Genomic DNA, 12,491 nt, shown 5'->3' with positions numbered 1-12,491 from the left:
GTTGACGCTCGTTAATGTGACATGCATCTGCACTCTCAAATAGGCCTACATCTAATCTAAGATTGTATTATACTGTATCTGGTATTATAGATGTTTTTTAGCTGTTGGAAATAACTAGGCTGCACTTGGTTGGTAAAGTCCAGATGACAAAAATATGAGGTTTGTGGAATTTATAGTTATGCAGTCTTATATTATATTATATTTGTTATATTAGTGTCTATCTGTCCTCTGAAACAATGGGTTTATAGTTAGTGAGAACTTCACTTCTCCATTAAGCTTGCACAAATGTATTTATTTGTGTACAAAGCACTTTGTAATTGTTTCTAACTTGCTTTATATCGTTATTTATAAGATGATGGCCAATGTTGATGATACATGAGAAAAGAACATTAATAATATATCATATCGATATCATGCCCAACATCATGTATCGTATTGTGAAATTCTTGACACCCCTAACCCTCCCCATCAAATACAACATGACATTTAAAACTGATATGTCCAATGTTTTGCTTTCCACATTGATTAGAACATTGCTGTAGTGTAGTCAGTCTTGCTAAATGCACAGTGTATCTGTAGTAGTGGTAGCAGAATGGATAGTGTTCTCATCTTACATGTGGGAAACCCATTGAATCCTGGTCAGATTGAAGAAAGTTGAATATTTGGTAACCAGTAGTTTAAAACTTTTGTCACTCTGCCCTTTTAAACTACAGTGACTACAACTACACTGTTGCCTACATAAAACAAATTAGGCTATCAATTATGGCCTGATGCTTCTGGTTTTACTTGTGGAGCTAGGCATCTATACACAACTGTCCATATAGATCCACATTAATCACATGCACAGAATTACTTCAAATGATTATGAATATCCAGTTATAGTAGGCCTATTTATAATGCATCTCTCCAATAACGCCTGTTGAAGTTTTGCTTAATTGTTCAACCACCATTGTTAAGACGCTGAATAGATTTGACTGGGTCGTTCACACTCGCTGTGCGTTGATGGCTTGTTAACGACCGTCATTGATTCTAAATAGACAAGGTGTTACTTGATTTGAATTCTTTGTATCCTTTGAAATGGAGAGGGGTCATTGACCACTGTTCTGCTGTACTAAAAAGGTATATAAAAAACGGACTATTTTATCAATTCAAAATTGCATGACCCTCCCTTGGATTCAAAGTAAAATTAGCTGACCCTCCCTTGGACCAAAATTAGAAAGGCATGACCCTCCCCTATTTTCCTCCATGACCCCCCTTATGTAAATTTCGACTGGTCCCTAAGTGATTTGCAATTATTCAAATAATTGCAAAATGGGTCTATATTCTGATAGTGCTCGTTACTATAGAGTGTCCTGTCCATATAAGGAGTCTCCATGTCTCTCCAGCTCTATATAAAACAGAAAATGCATTTTCGTTTCAGTTTCAGTTTCATTTCCAATTTTATCCAATCAGGATAGAGAACTCAATCAGAATATAGATTAAACAAGTGAAATTGGAAGTGATGACACTAAGAAATGAGCAGGCAAAATTTGAACAGGAACACTATAAAAATTAAGCTTAAAAATGGGTACTTTCTCCTGATTGGCTGAGATTTTGACACCTACCAGAAAATGTATTTTCTGTTTATTAAAGAGCTGGAGAGACGGGGAGACTCCTGTTACTGAACAAACACTCTATAGCAATGATTACTATCAGAATATAGTGCTTTAACCTTTTAACAAAATACTTTTTGTTTTAACCCAAAAATATCACTTACCCTACCTTTAAGTATAACTACTTAAAAATTCTTAAAATAATAAAAAATTGTAACTCAATATACCTAAATTGCACAAATACTGTATGAGCCACTACAGCAGTTTATAACATTTCAAATGGCCATAACTCAGTGGCCATTGCTCTAATCAGCATTAATAGTAGTACCGCCTGAATACCAGCGCCACAAATCAAATAGAGTAGTACCGCCTGAATATCAGCACCCACGAATCAAACAGAGTAGTACCGCCTGAATATCAGCGCCCACTAATCAAATAGAGTAGTACCGCCTGAATGCCAGTGCCCACAAATCAAATAGAGTAGTACCGCCGCCTGAATGCCAGCACACACTCAAACATAGTAGTACCGCCTGAATGCCAGCACACTCTCAAACATAGTAGTACCCCCTGAATGCCATGCGCACACTCAAACATAATAGTACCGCCTGAATGCCAGCAAACGCTCATCAAACAGGGAGCAGGGCACCGCTTTACTCACAGCGGGCGTGGTTTCATGTTGCCGCTACGCTACTCACCCCGGTCGGTGTCGTAGAGGAAGACGAACTTGTTCCAGTCGTAGTGGTCCAGCAGTGAGAGCAGCGCCCCCCTGTGTGAGGGGCGGAGCTGCAGGGTGAACTGGCTCTCTCCCTCGGTGGGGAAGGAGGGTGTGATCAGGCTGATGTGCAGCGCCCCACAGAACGACGTCAGCGTGTGGACAGAACGCTTGTCGTACAGGCCGAAGATGGCGAAGACGCCACGAGAGTACTGAGAGCAAACTGCATGGAGGGAGGGGGGGGGGGGGGGAGAGGGAAAGAGAGAAAGAGAGAGAGGGTCAAATCACCTTTATTTGTATAGCATATCATCAGCGGTGTAAAAAGTAGCCTACTCACATTTTGTACTTAAGTAAAAGTATCAATTTGACTTGAAGATGTAGTGGAGTAGAAGTAAAAGTAGTGAACATTGGACATACTCCAGTGAAGTATAAGTACCTCCATTTATTTTACTTAAGTAGGCTACAGTACTAAGAGTAAATGTACTTAGTTATTTCACACCATTGCAAATTTCCATATTTTAACTTTTCGTGTTTGTTTCATGAATGAACGCCCTCATAGCAGAGAATGAACGCCCTCATAGCACATAACACACACACACACCTCATTATATAGAGTTGTTTCTGTGTGTGTGTGTGTGTGTGTGTGTGTGTGTGTGTGTGTGTGTGTGTGTGTGTGTGTGTGTGTATGTGTGTGTGTGTGTGTTGTGTGTGTGTGTGTGTGTGTGTGTGTGTGTGTGTGTGTGTGTGTGTGTGTGTGTGTGTGTGTGTGTCTGTGTGTGTAGAAGTGTGTAGAATGGAGTGTATAATTGCTCTCTATTCACATGAAAACAGACACAGAGATAATGAGAGCTTCTACTGGCTTCCTGTTGGCACTGGATCACACACACACACACACACACACACACACACACACACACACACACACACACACACACACACACAGAGTAGTGGAAGGATCATACATAATGACACACTGCATGTTCTGCTAAAGGAACACGAGTGCATGTGTACGGTTTCTGTGTATAGTGTGTGTGTGTGTGTGTGCGTGCGTGCGTGCGTGCGTGCGTGCGTGCGTGCGTGCGCAAGAGAGAGAGAATGTGTGTGAGCATGTTCTTATCACACACCCACGAGACACTGTACATGTCTCAATCGTGTGTGTGTGTGTGTGTGTGTGTGTGAGAGAACTGTGCTGTATTGTGTTGACAGCTTGCAGTGTTTCCTCATGGAATCCATTATGTCACAAAGACCCCGCTACACAGCACACGCACACGCACACACACACACACACACACACGCGCGCATGTGTGCGCACACGCACACACACACTCACACACGCATGCGTGCACACACACACACACACACACACGCTCGCCTCCGTTGCTCATGTATTGTTAGATAGTGTAAATGCGTATCACCTCTATGTGTTTTCTTGTATCTGCTGCTAATTGATCATCTATTATACCTTCTCTTCATTCATGACACACTGATGGTGGTGACAGACGGGGAGCGGTGGACGCGGGCGACACAGCGATATGAAATCTCGATATGAAATCGCTGATGCGACCTTTACAGCAATTTATTCAGCCCTATATACATTTTGGCCATTTGAAAATAGCAGATCTACAATTGTGAGCTTGAAGATCTGCTATTTTCAAAAGATGTTTGGACATTTTACACATTTGAAAACTTGTGAAATGGGACATTCTGCATAATGAGTACTTTCCACTTTTGTACTTTTTTTATTCTACACTTCTACATTGCATTATTGATAATTTTACTAAAACGTGAGTACTTTTTCCACCACTGTTATCACACTGTTTCCTCTTGCTTTTCTCTTTAGTTACTATCACACTGTGACTGACCTACTTTCTCTCTATCGGCGTGACGCTCACGCAGTGCGTGTGTGCGAGCGTGTGTGTGTGTTTGCTCGCTCGCGCGCGTGCGTGTGTATGTGTGTGTGTGTGTGTGTGATGATGGAGGCAGCATGGAGGACAGAGTGACTTTGCGGATGAGAGAGATAAAAGGTTTATAACTGAAGCCACGCAGTGACGCCGGAAGTCATTTAAATCTCACTAAATTAAAGTACATTCACACTGTATTCAAGCACCAAATTGATACTTTTACTTTACTTTAAGTTCTAATCTACTCTCCTGCTCTCTTCTACTACCACAGCTCTGGTCACTAGTATACTTTGCCAATGTTATTGAATGATTACTAAAACATACATTAACCAACTAAGCCCTGGCCTATTGTATACTTTGTCTATGTGTCTAATAGCCAATCTATAAGCTCACAATGTGTCACATTGTGACATGTTGTGAGCTTGTAGCTCAGCTTTCTTTCTAAAGATTTAGAACAAAATCATAAATCTATGGGACATTGTGCATATTCAGTGCTTAGTTAGATAACGTCTAGCAATGACATCAGTCTCTTCTCACTTGGCATCAGGAATTATACGACGATATGAACGTTACATAACACAATTATTGTTGCAGAAACATTCTGCGGTCAACCATATTATCGCGACAATCATAGTATTATTGCGATAATCAAAGTGTGCTTAAAACAGTGTCGATTTTGTCAACTAAAACTATGACGAAAAATGTTCATCGACTACCTTTTGTCACTGGCAAAAACTATATATAAACTAAGCTATGATGACAAAAACTATATATAAACTAATATAAGCTATGATGACGAAAACTATGACTAAATATAATGACAATTTAATCAACAAATAAAAACTAGACTAACATGTTAGTGAGGGATCTAGTGGAGAAGAGATCCAGTAGAACTAAAAGACAAGTCATGTTATGTTTGGTTGTGCTCTGGTGTTTCGCTCTGAAAATAGCAGATCCACAAGCTCACAAAGTGTCGCGATGTGACACGTTGTGAGCTTGTAGATCTGCTATTTTCAGCATGCAACCAAGTGTAAAATCAGCCATTACAACGCCATCAATGCATCGCCAAAAAAACTGCCGATGCACCGAGTGCCGTGCTATGAGCTTGTAGATCTGCTATTTTTGAAAAATCGTGAAAAGGTGTGCGAATCTTTGAATATATATTTTTAAAGAGAACATTTGTAACTCAAATCTTTGCTTCTGGGGGGTCCCTGGAACAACATATTTTGAGATGGGGGTCCGCGGACAAATACATATAATTTTGGGGGTCCCTTCATATGAAAAAGTTTGAGAACCACTGATATAGAAACATACTTTTTTTCAGAAAACTGTTAGGGATTTAGAAGACATTTGTAGAATCAGCTTCAGGTCTTAAATGGTTAAAGTGGTAGTGAATGGGCAGCTCAACACAATTTCACCATACATGAAAATCTCCACAATACAATTACTGTGAGCGTTTTTTTTTTATCACGATAAACGATAATAACGATTATCGTCTCCTCCTCTAGAACTATATAAAGTAATGTTGTGTCTTTCTCCTCCTCTAGAACTATATAAAGTAATGTTGTGTCTTTCTCCTCCTCTAGAACTATATAAAGTAATGTTGTGTCTTTCTCCTCCTCTAGAACTATATAAAGTCATGTTGTGTCTTTCTCCTCCTCTAGGACTATATAAAGTAATGGTGTGTCTTTCTCCTCCTCTAGAACTATATAAAGTAATGTTGTGTCTTTCTCCTCCTCTAGAACTATATAAAGTCATGTTGTGTCTTTCTCCTCCTCTAGGACTATATAAAGTAATGTTGTGTCTTTCTCCTCCTCTAGAACTATATAAAGTCATGTTGTGTCTTTCTCCTCCTCTAGGACTATATAAAGTAATGTTGTGTCTTTCTCCTCCTCTAGAACTATATAAAGTAATGTTGTGTCTTTCTCCTCCTCTAGAACTATATAAAGTAATGTTGTGTCTTTCTCCTCCTCTAGGACTATATAAAGTAATGTTGTGTCTTTCTGCTCCTCTAGAACTATATAAAGTCATGTTGTGTCTTTCTCCTCCTCTAGAACTATATAAAGTAATGTTGTGTCTTTCTCCTCCTCTAGAACTATATAAAGTCATGTTGTGTCTTTCTCCTCCTCTAGGACTATATAAAGTCATGTTGTGTCTTTCTCCTCCTCTAGGACTATATAAAGTCATGTTGTGTCTTTCTCCTCCTCTAGAACTATATAAAGTAATGTTGTGTCTTTCTCCTCCTCTAGAACTATATAAAGTCATGTTGTGTCTTTCTCCTCCTCTAGAACTATATAAAGTAATGTTGTGTCTTTCTCCTCCTCTAGAACTATATAAAGTCATGTTGTGTCTTTCTCCTCCTCTAGGACTATATAAAGTAATGTTGTGTCTTTCTCCTCCTCTAGGACTATATAAAGTAATGTTGTGTCTTTCTCCTCCTCTAGAACTATATAAAGTAATGTTGTGTCTTTCTCCTCCTCTAGGACTATATAAAGTAATGTTGTGTCTTTCTCCTCCTCTAGGACTATATAAAGTAATGTTGTGTCTTTCTCCTCCTCTAGAACTATATAAAGTAATGTTGTGTCTTTCTCCTCCTCTAGAACTATATAAAGTAATGTTGTGTCTTTCTCCTCCTCTCTGAGCAGTCATTGCTTTCCTGTCTCATGCACATCAGGTTAGGATCCCGGGTGAATGTACTACGTACGGATTCTAGCTTTAAATCAAACCACCCTAACCCCAGCATACATTACTCTGATGGGGGGAACATTCACCAAAAAACATGTAGATCTACACGCTCACAACGTGACACGGTGTGAGCTTGTAGATCGTCTATTTCTGGCAAAGAGACTTTGGTGTAGATGGAAATAAAGCGGTCAGACTACATGCGTAACTCAAGTCCAGTTCTCAGAGACTAAAGGGTTACATTAATATCTCCACATGATGTAGCGCCGCCCAGCAGCTGAGTTATGACACTGTGACATGTTCAGAGCTGCTGATTATGCGTTTCTCTCTCATCCTATTGGACACTGGAGGCTGTTTGTTATGCAAATGTGAGCCTGCACTGTAAAGCATGTTTTTTATAACCCTGACAGTTAATGTAACTCAGAGAGTATACACATTTAACTCAGAGAGTATACACATTTAACTCAGAGAGTATACACATTTAACTCAGAGAGTATACACATTTAACTCAGAGAGTATACACATTTAACTCAGAGAGTATACACATTTAACTCAGAGAGTATACACATTTAACTCAGAGAGTATACACATTTAACTCAGAGAGTATACACATTTAACTCAGAGAGTATACACATTTAACTGAGAGAGTATACACATTTAACTGAGAGAGTATACACATTTAACTGAGAGAGTATACACATTTAACTCAGAGAGTATACACATTTAACTGAGAGAGTATACACATTTAACTGAGAGAGTATACACATTTAACTGAGAGAGTATACACATTTAACTGAGAGAGTATACACATTTAACTCAGAGAGTATACACATTTAACTGAGAGAGTATACACATTTAACTGAGAGAGTATACACATTTAACTCAGAGAGTATACACATTTAACTCAGAGAGTATGCACATTTAACTGAGAGAGTATACACATTTAACTGAGAGAGTATACACATTTAACTCAGAGAGTATACACATTTAACTGAGAGAGTATACACATTTAACTGAGAGAGTATACACATTTAACTCAGAGAGTATACACATTTAACTCAGAGAGTATGCACATTTAACTCAGAGAGTATACACATTTAACTCAGAGAGTATGCACATTTAACTCAGAGAGTATACACATTTAACTCAGAGAGTATACACATTTAACTCGGAGAGTATACACATTTAACTCAGAGAGTATACACATTTAACTCAGAGAGTATACACATTTAACTCAGAGAGTATACACATTTAACTCGGAGAGTATACACATTTAACTGAGAGAGTATACACATTTAACTCGGAGAGTATACACATTTAACTGAGAGAGTATACACATTTAACTGAGAGAGTATACACATTTAACTGAGAGAGTATACACATTTAACTCAGAGAGTATACACATTTAACTCAGAGAGTATGCACATTTAACTCAGAGAGTATACACATTTAACTCAGAGTATACACATTTAACTCAGAGAGTATACACATTTAACTGAAATGGATGCTTATGGGTAAAACTCTGAGAAGGTACAAATGTCTACACTCAGAGTTATAATTGATGCCGCAGATCTTACAGTGTGTGTGTGTGTGTGTGTGTGTGTGTGTGTGTGTGTGTGTGTGTGTGTGTGTGTGTGTGTGTGTGTGTGTGTGTGTGTGTGTGTGTGTGTGTGTGTGTCCTATCAGTCAACCGAGGAAGAAGTCCAAAGGTTAGAAAACACTTATTGATTGATGTGCCCTCATGGTGCCCCCCCCAAACTCACTCACACACACACACACACACACACACACACACACACACACACACACACACACACACACACACACACACACACACACACACACACACACACACACACACACACACACACACAGTACACTAACCCCTCTTAAGCCCCTCGGTTGGACCTTGGACCCAGTCACCAGAGGAGAAAGTTTTCATCTCATCCTTTTCAAGGACAGAAGCAGCGTCAGCATTAGAGCTGAGCTGACAGGTTCCCCTGAGCAAGGCACTAACAGCTGAGACAGCAGCACGCTGCACAGAGCGGCTCTAAGCCCCACCCCCTGAGCAAGGCACTAACAGCTGAGACAGCAGCACGCTGCACAGAGCGGCTCTAAGCCCCGCCCCCTGAGCAAGGCACTAACAGCTGAGACAGCAGCACGCTGCACAGAGCGGCTCTAAGCCCCGCCCCCTGAGCAAGGCACTAACAGCTGAGACAGCAGCACGCTGCACAGAGCGGCTCTAAGCCCCGCCCCCTGAGCAAGGCACTAACAGCTGAGACAGCAGCACGCTGCACACAGCGGCTCTAAGCCCCGCCCCCTGAGCAAGGCACTAACAGCTGAGACAGCAGCACGCCGCACAGAGCGGCTCTAAGCCCCGCCCCCTGAGCAAGGCACTAACAGCTGAGACAGCAGCACGCCGCACAGAGCGGCTCTAAGCCCCGCCCCCTGAGCAAGGCACTAACAGCTGAGACAGCAGCACGCTGCACAGAGCGGCTCTAAGCCCCGCCCCCTGAGCAAGGCACTAACAGCTGAGACAGCAGCACGCTGCACAGAGCGGCTCTAAGCCCCGCCCCCTGAGCAAGGCACTAACAGCTGAGACAGCAGCACGCTGTACAGAGCGGCTCTAAGCCCCGCCCCCTGAGCAAGGCACTGACAGCCGAGACAGCAGCACGCTGCACACAGCGGCTCTAAGCCCCGCCCCCTGAGCAAGGCACTGACAGCCGAGACAGCAGCACGCTGCACAGAGCGGCTCTAAGCCCCGCCCCCTGAGCAAGGCACTAACAGCTGAGACAGCAGCACGCTGCACAGAGCGGCTCTAAGCCCCGCCCCCTGAGCAAGGCACTAACAGCTGAGACAGCAGAGCGGCTCTAAGCCCCGCCCCCTGAGCAAGGCACTAACAGCTGAGACAGCAGCACGCTGCACAGAGCGGTTCAAAGCTCCGCTCCGTTCAACACCCACTCCAGTGTCATAGACCAATAGGGAGCAGAGTAGTATGTAACGTTATCTGTTATAACACTACAGATAGCCCATGACCAGTGATGTAAAGTAACTAAGTACATTTACTCAAGTAGGGTATTTAAGTACAATGTTGAGGTACTTTTACTTTACTGGAGTATTTCTAATTGTCTATACTTTTACTTCTACTCCACTACATCTCAGAGGCAAATATTGTACTTTTACTCCAGTACAATTATTTGAAAACTTTAGTTACTAGTTACTTTGCAGACATTAATCATTATATTATAAAACATACATTAACCACTATTTACCCACAGCTTGATATCATTGCTGTCGGGCGGTAAACCTCATCACGTCCAAAACTGGTACTTTTCAGCATTCAAATAGCAGATCTACAAGCTCACAATGGGTTGCGTGGTGGCGCCACACCAGCGCACCACTCAGTACAAATCAAGCAGGAAATCAAAGCCTGTCTGTGTTCCACATCTGAGTTCAAAGATCATTAACACTTTCACGTCATTAAAGGGGTAGTTCACCCCCAAAATAACTTTTTTTCTATTGATTACTGACCATCTGGAGCCTTGAATTCATAGATTTTTTTTTGTTTTTGTCACATTCCTAAGCCAATAATTTGATTATAATAAATGTGTCCCCATTGATTCCGGTAGGAGACACAAATGCATTTGTGTCTCCTACCGGAATCAATGGGGCTAAATTTATTATAATCAAATAATAAAGGAAGGAATGCGACAAAAACAAATAAATATCCATGAATTCAAGGCTCCATGGGGTGAGTAATCAATAGAAAAAAAGTTATTTGGGGGGTGAACTACCCCTTTAACCTCTCCATCACCCTGCAGTCAGACTGACCCGCCTGCAGGGGCAGTGTTGAGCAGCCTCCCAGCTTGGCTTACAAAGCTCCATGATATTACACTTTCTAGGTTTTTTTTCACATGCATTGTGAGCTATGTTGTGTTTGCGCGACACCAGCGCACAACTAAGCGTGAATCAGGCAATAACTCTATCTCTAATCCTATGATAAACAAAAACAACCATTTAATTAGTGACAACCAGGACACAATGTCTATTTCTCACATGATATTATACGTGGGGACTTTTGGTCCTCGCATGTATAGTAATACACACACACACACACACACACACACACCCCTTTTGGACTGGTTGGTCCATTTTGTCCCTATAGACATCAGTGACCCTGAAACAGCATCCGCTTGGCCTTACAGTCCACTGCACAAACAGGTCACACACACACACACACACACACACACACACACACACACACACACACACACACACACACACACACACACACACACACACACACACACACACACACACACACACACACACACACACACAGAGAGAGATCAATGGTTCACAAAGAGTGTGTGTGTGCGCGTCTGTGAGCAAAGATTTTGTGTTTGCTTTGAATATATACATATATTCAAATATTCCTACAAATGTTCACGATTTTTCAAAAAATAACAGATCTACAAGCTCATAGAGCGGCACTCGGTGCCGCTCTATGAGCTTGTATATCTGTTATTTTTGAATAGCCAAAGAAACACGCGTCTGTGTCTATGTGTGTGTGTGTGTGTGTGTGTGTGTGTGTGTGTGTGTGTGTGTGTGTGTGTGTGTGTGTGTGTGTGTGTGTGTGTGTGTCAGACTGACTGAGGTGGAGCACAAGCTATACTTCCTAAGCAATTCTACGTAACATTGTTGTTGCCGGGCAGAAAGCTCATCTCTCCATGCACTGTATGTCAACTGTTTAGAATCGTTTTTTTTTTGTTTATTCAAAAAAGGAACGGTTTTGGACATTCAAGGTTTTCACCCGACAGTAAGGGTGTCACCCATACATTATGCCCATAAAAAATGCCCTACTTGCACCAAAGTTAATATTACATTATATAAAATGACATTACATTACAGTCATTTAGCAGACGATTTTATCCAAAGCGACTTACAATAAGTGTATTCAACATATGTAGGCAAGGAAACTACTCATCTGGGAACCCATCGCCAAATAAAAAGGAAAAACAGCGCCCTCTGCTGTTTTTTACTCATTCACTTGACTCTGGGGGGAGCTGAACGGACGACCCGTGCTCAGGGAAACCAGGGTTTTGGTCTGCCCTCAGCCTTTCACTTCCGGTGGTGCGACTATGTTTTCATTCCCACTAACAATATTTCTCCACGGAACACTAACACCACTCCTCCCAGAGAACATGGATGGTTTTGGTTATAAGCCCACTTGTTTCTATGATGAAAGAGCAATTTAAAATGTTACTATAACTTTCTGTGGTTTTGTCGGCTTCGAGGACGCTATTGTTAAATGAGTTTCGGTTGTTTTCCAGTGGGGAACGAACGGCACACACGTAAATCCCGCCCACTACATTTGATTGGGTAAAGCGCGGCCTGCTTCCTGATCTGATGGCACGCCCACTTGTAGCTAATGTGCACGGGTTGTCAACACGGCTACCGATAGATTCTCGCCCAGCGATGGATCTGTTCTTGAGAGATTAGGAAACTACTAATCACCAGAAGTCTTTAAGTGCATTCTCTTCTAAAAAAAGCAACTAAAAGTATACCTAGCGCTAAGGTAAAAGTGCAATATATCAGCTACCT

General features: G+C 41.6%; 1 protein-coding gene across 1 annotated transcript in view; it reads right to left on the bottom strand.

Moving 5' to 3' along the window:
• Positions 1–2,527, bottom strand: part of LOC308081069 (glutamate receptor 4-like) — a gene marked incomplete at both ends in the record, with an annotated part of 96,032 nt that extends 93,505 nt beyond the window's left edge. Inside the window, one exon of the mRNA XM_080457469.1 lies at positions 2,288–2,527. Coding sequence (XP_080313595.1) covers positions 2,288–2,527 — 240 coding nt within the window. The remainder of the gene's footprint in view (positions 1–2,287) is intronic.
• Positions 2,528–12,491: the final 9,964 nt, after the last annotated feature.

Source organism: Gymnoscopelus braueri (genome assembly GCF_963280865.1).
Source record: "Gymnoscopelus braueri genome assembly, contig: SCAFFOLD_169, whole genome shotgun sequence".
Taxonomy (NCBI): domain Eukaryota; kingdom Metazoa; phylum Chordata; class Actinopteri; order Myctophiformes; family Myctophidae; genus Gymnoscopelus; species Gymnoscopelus braueri.
This window is presented reverse-complemented; position numbering and strand designations above follow the sequence as displayed.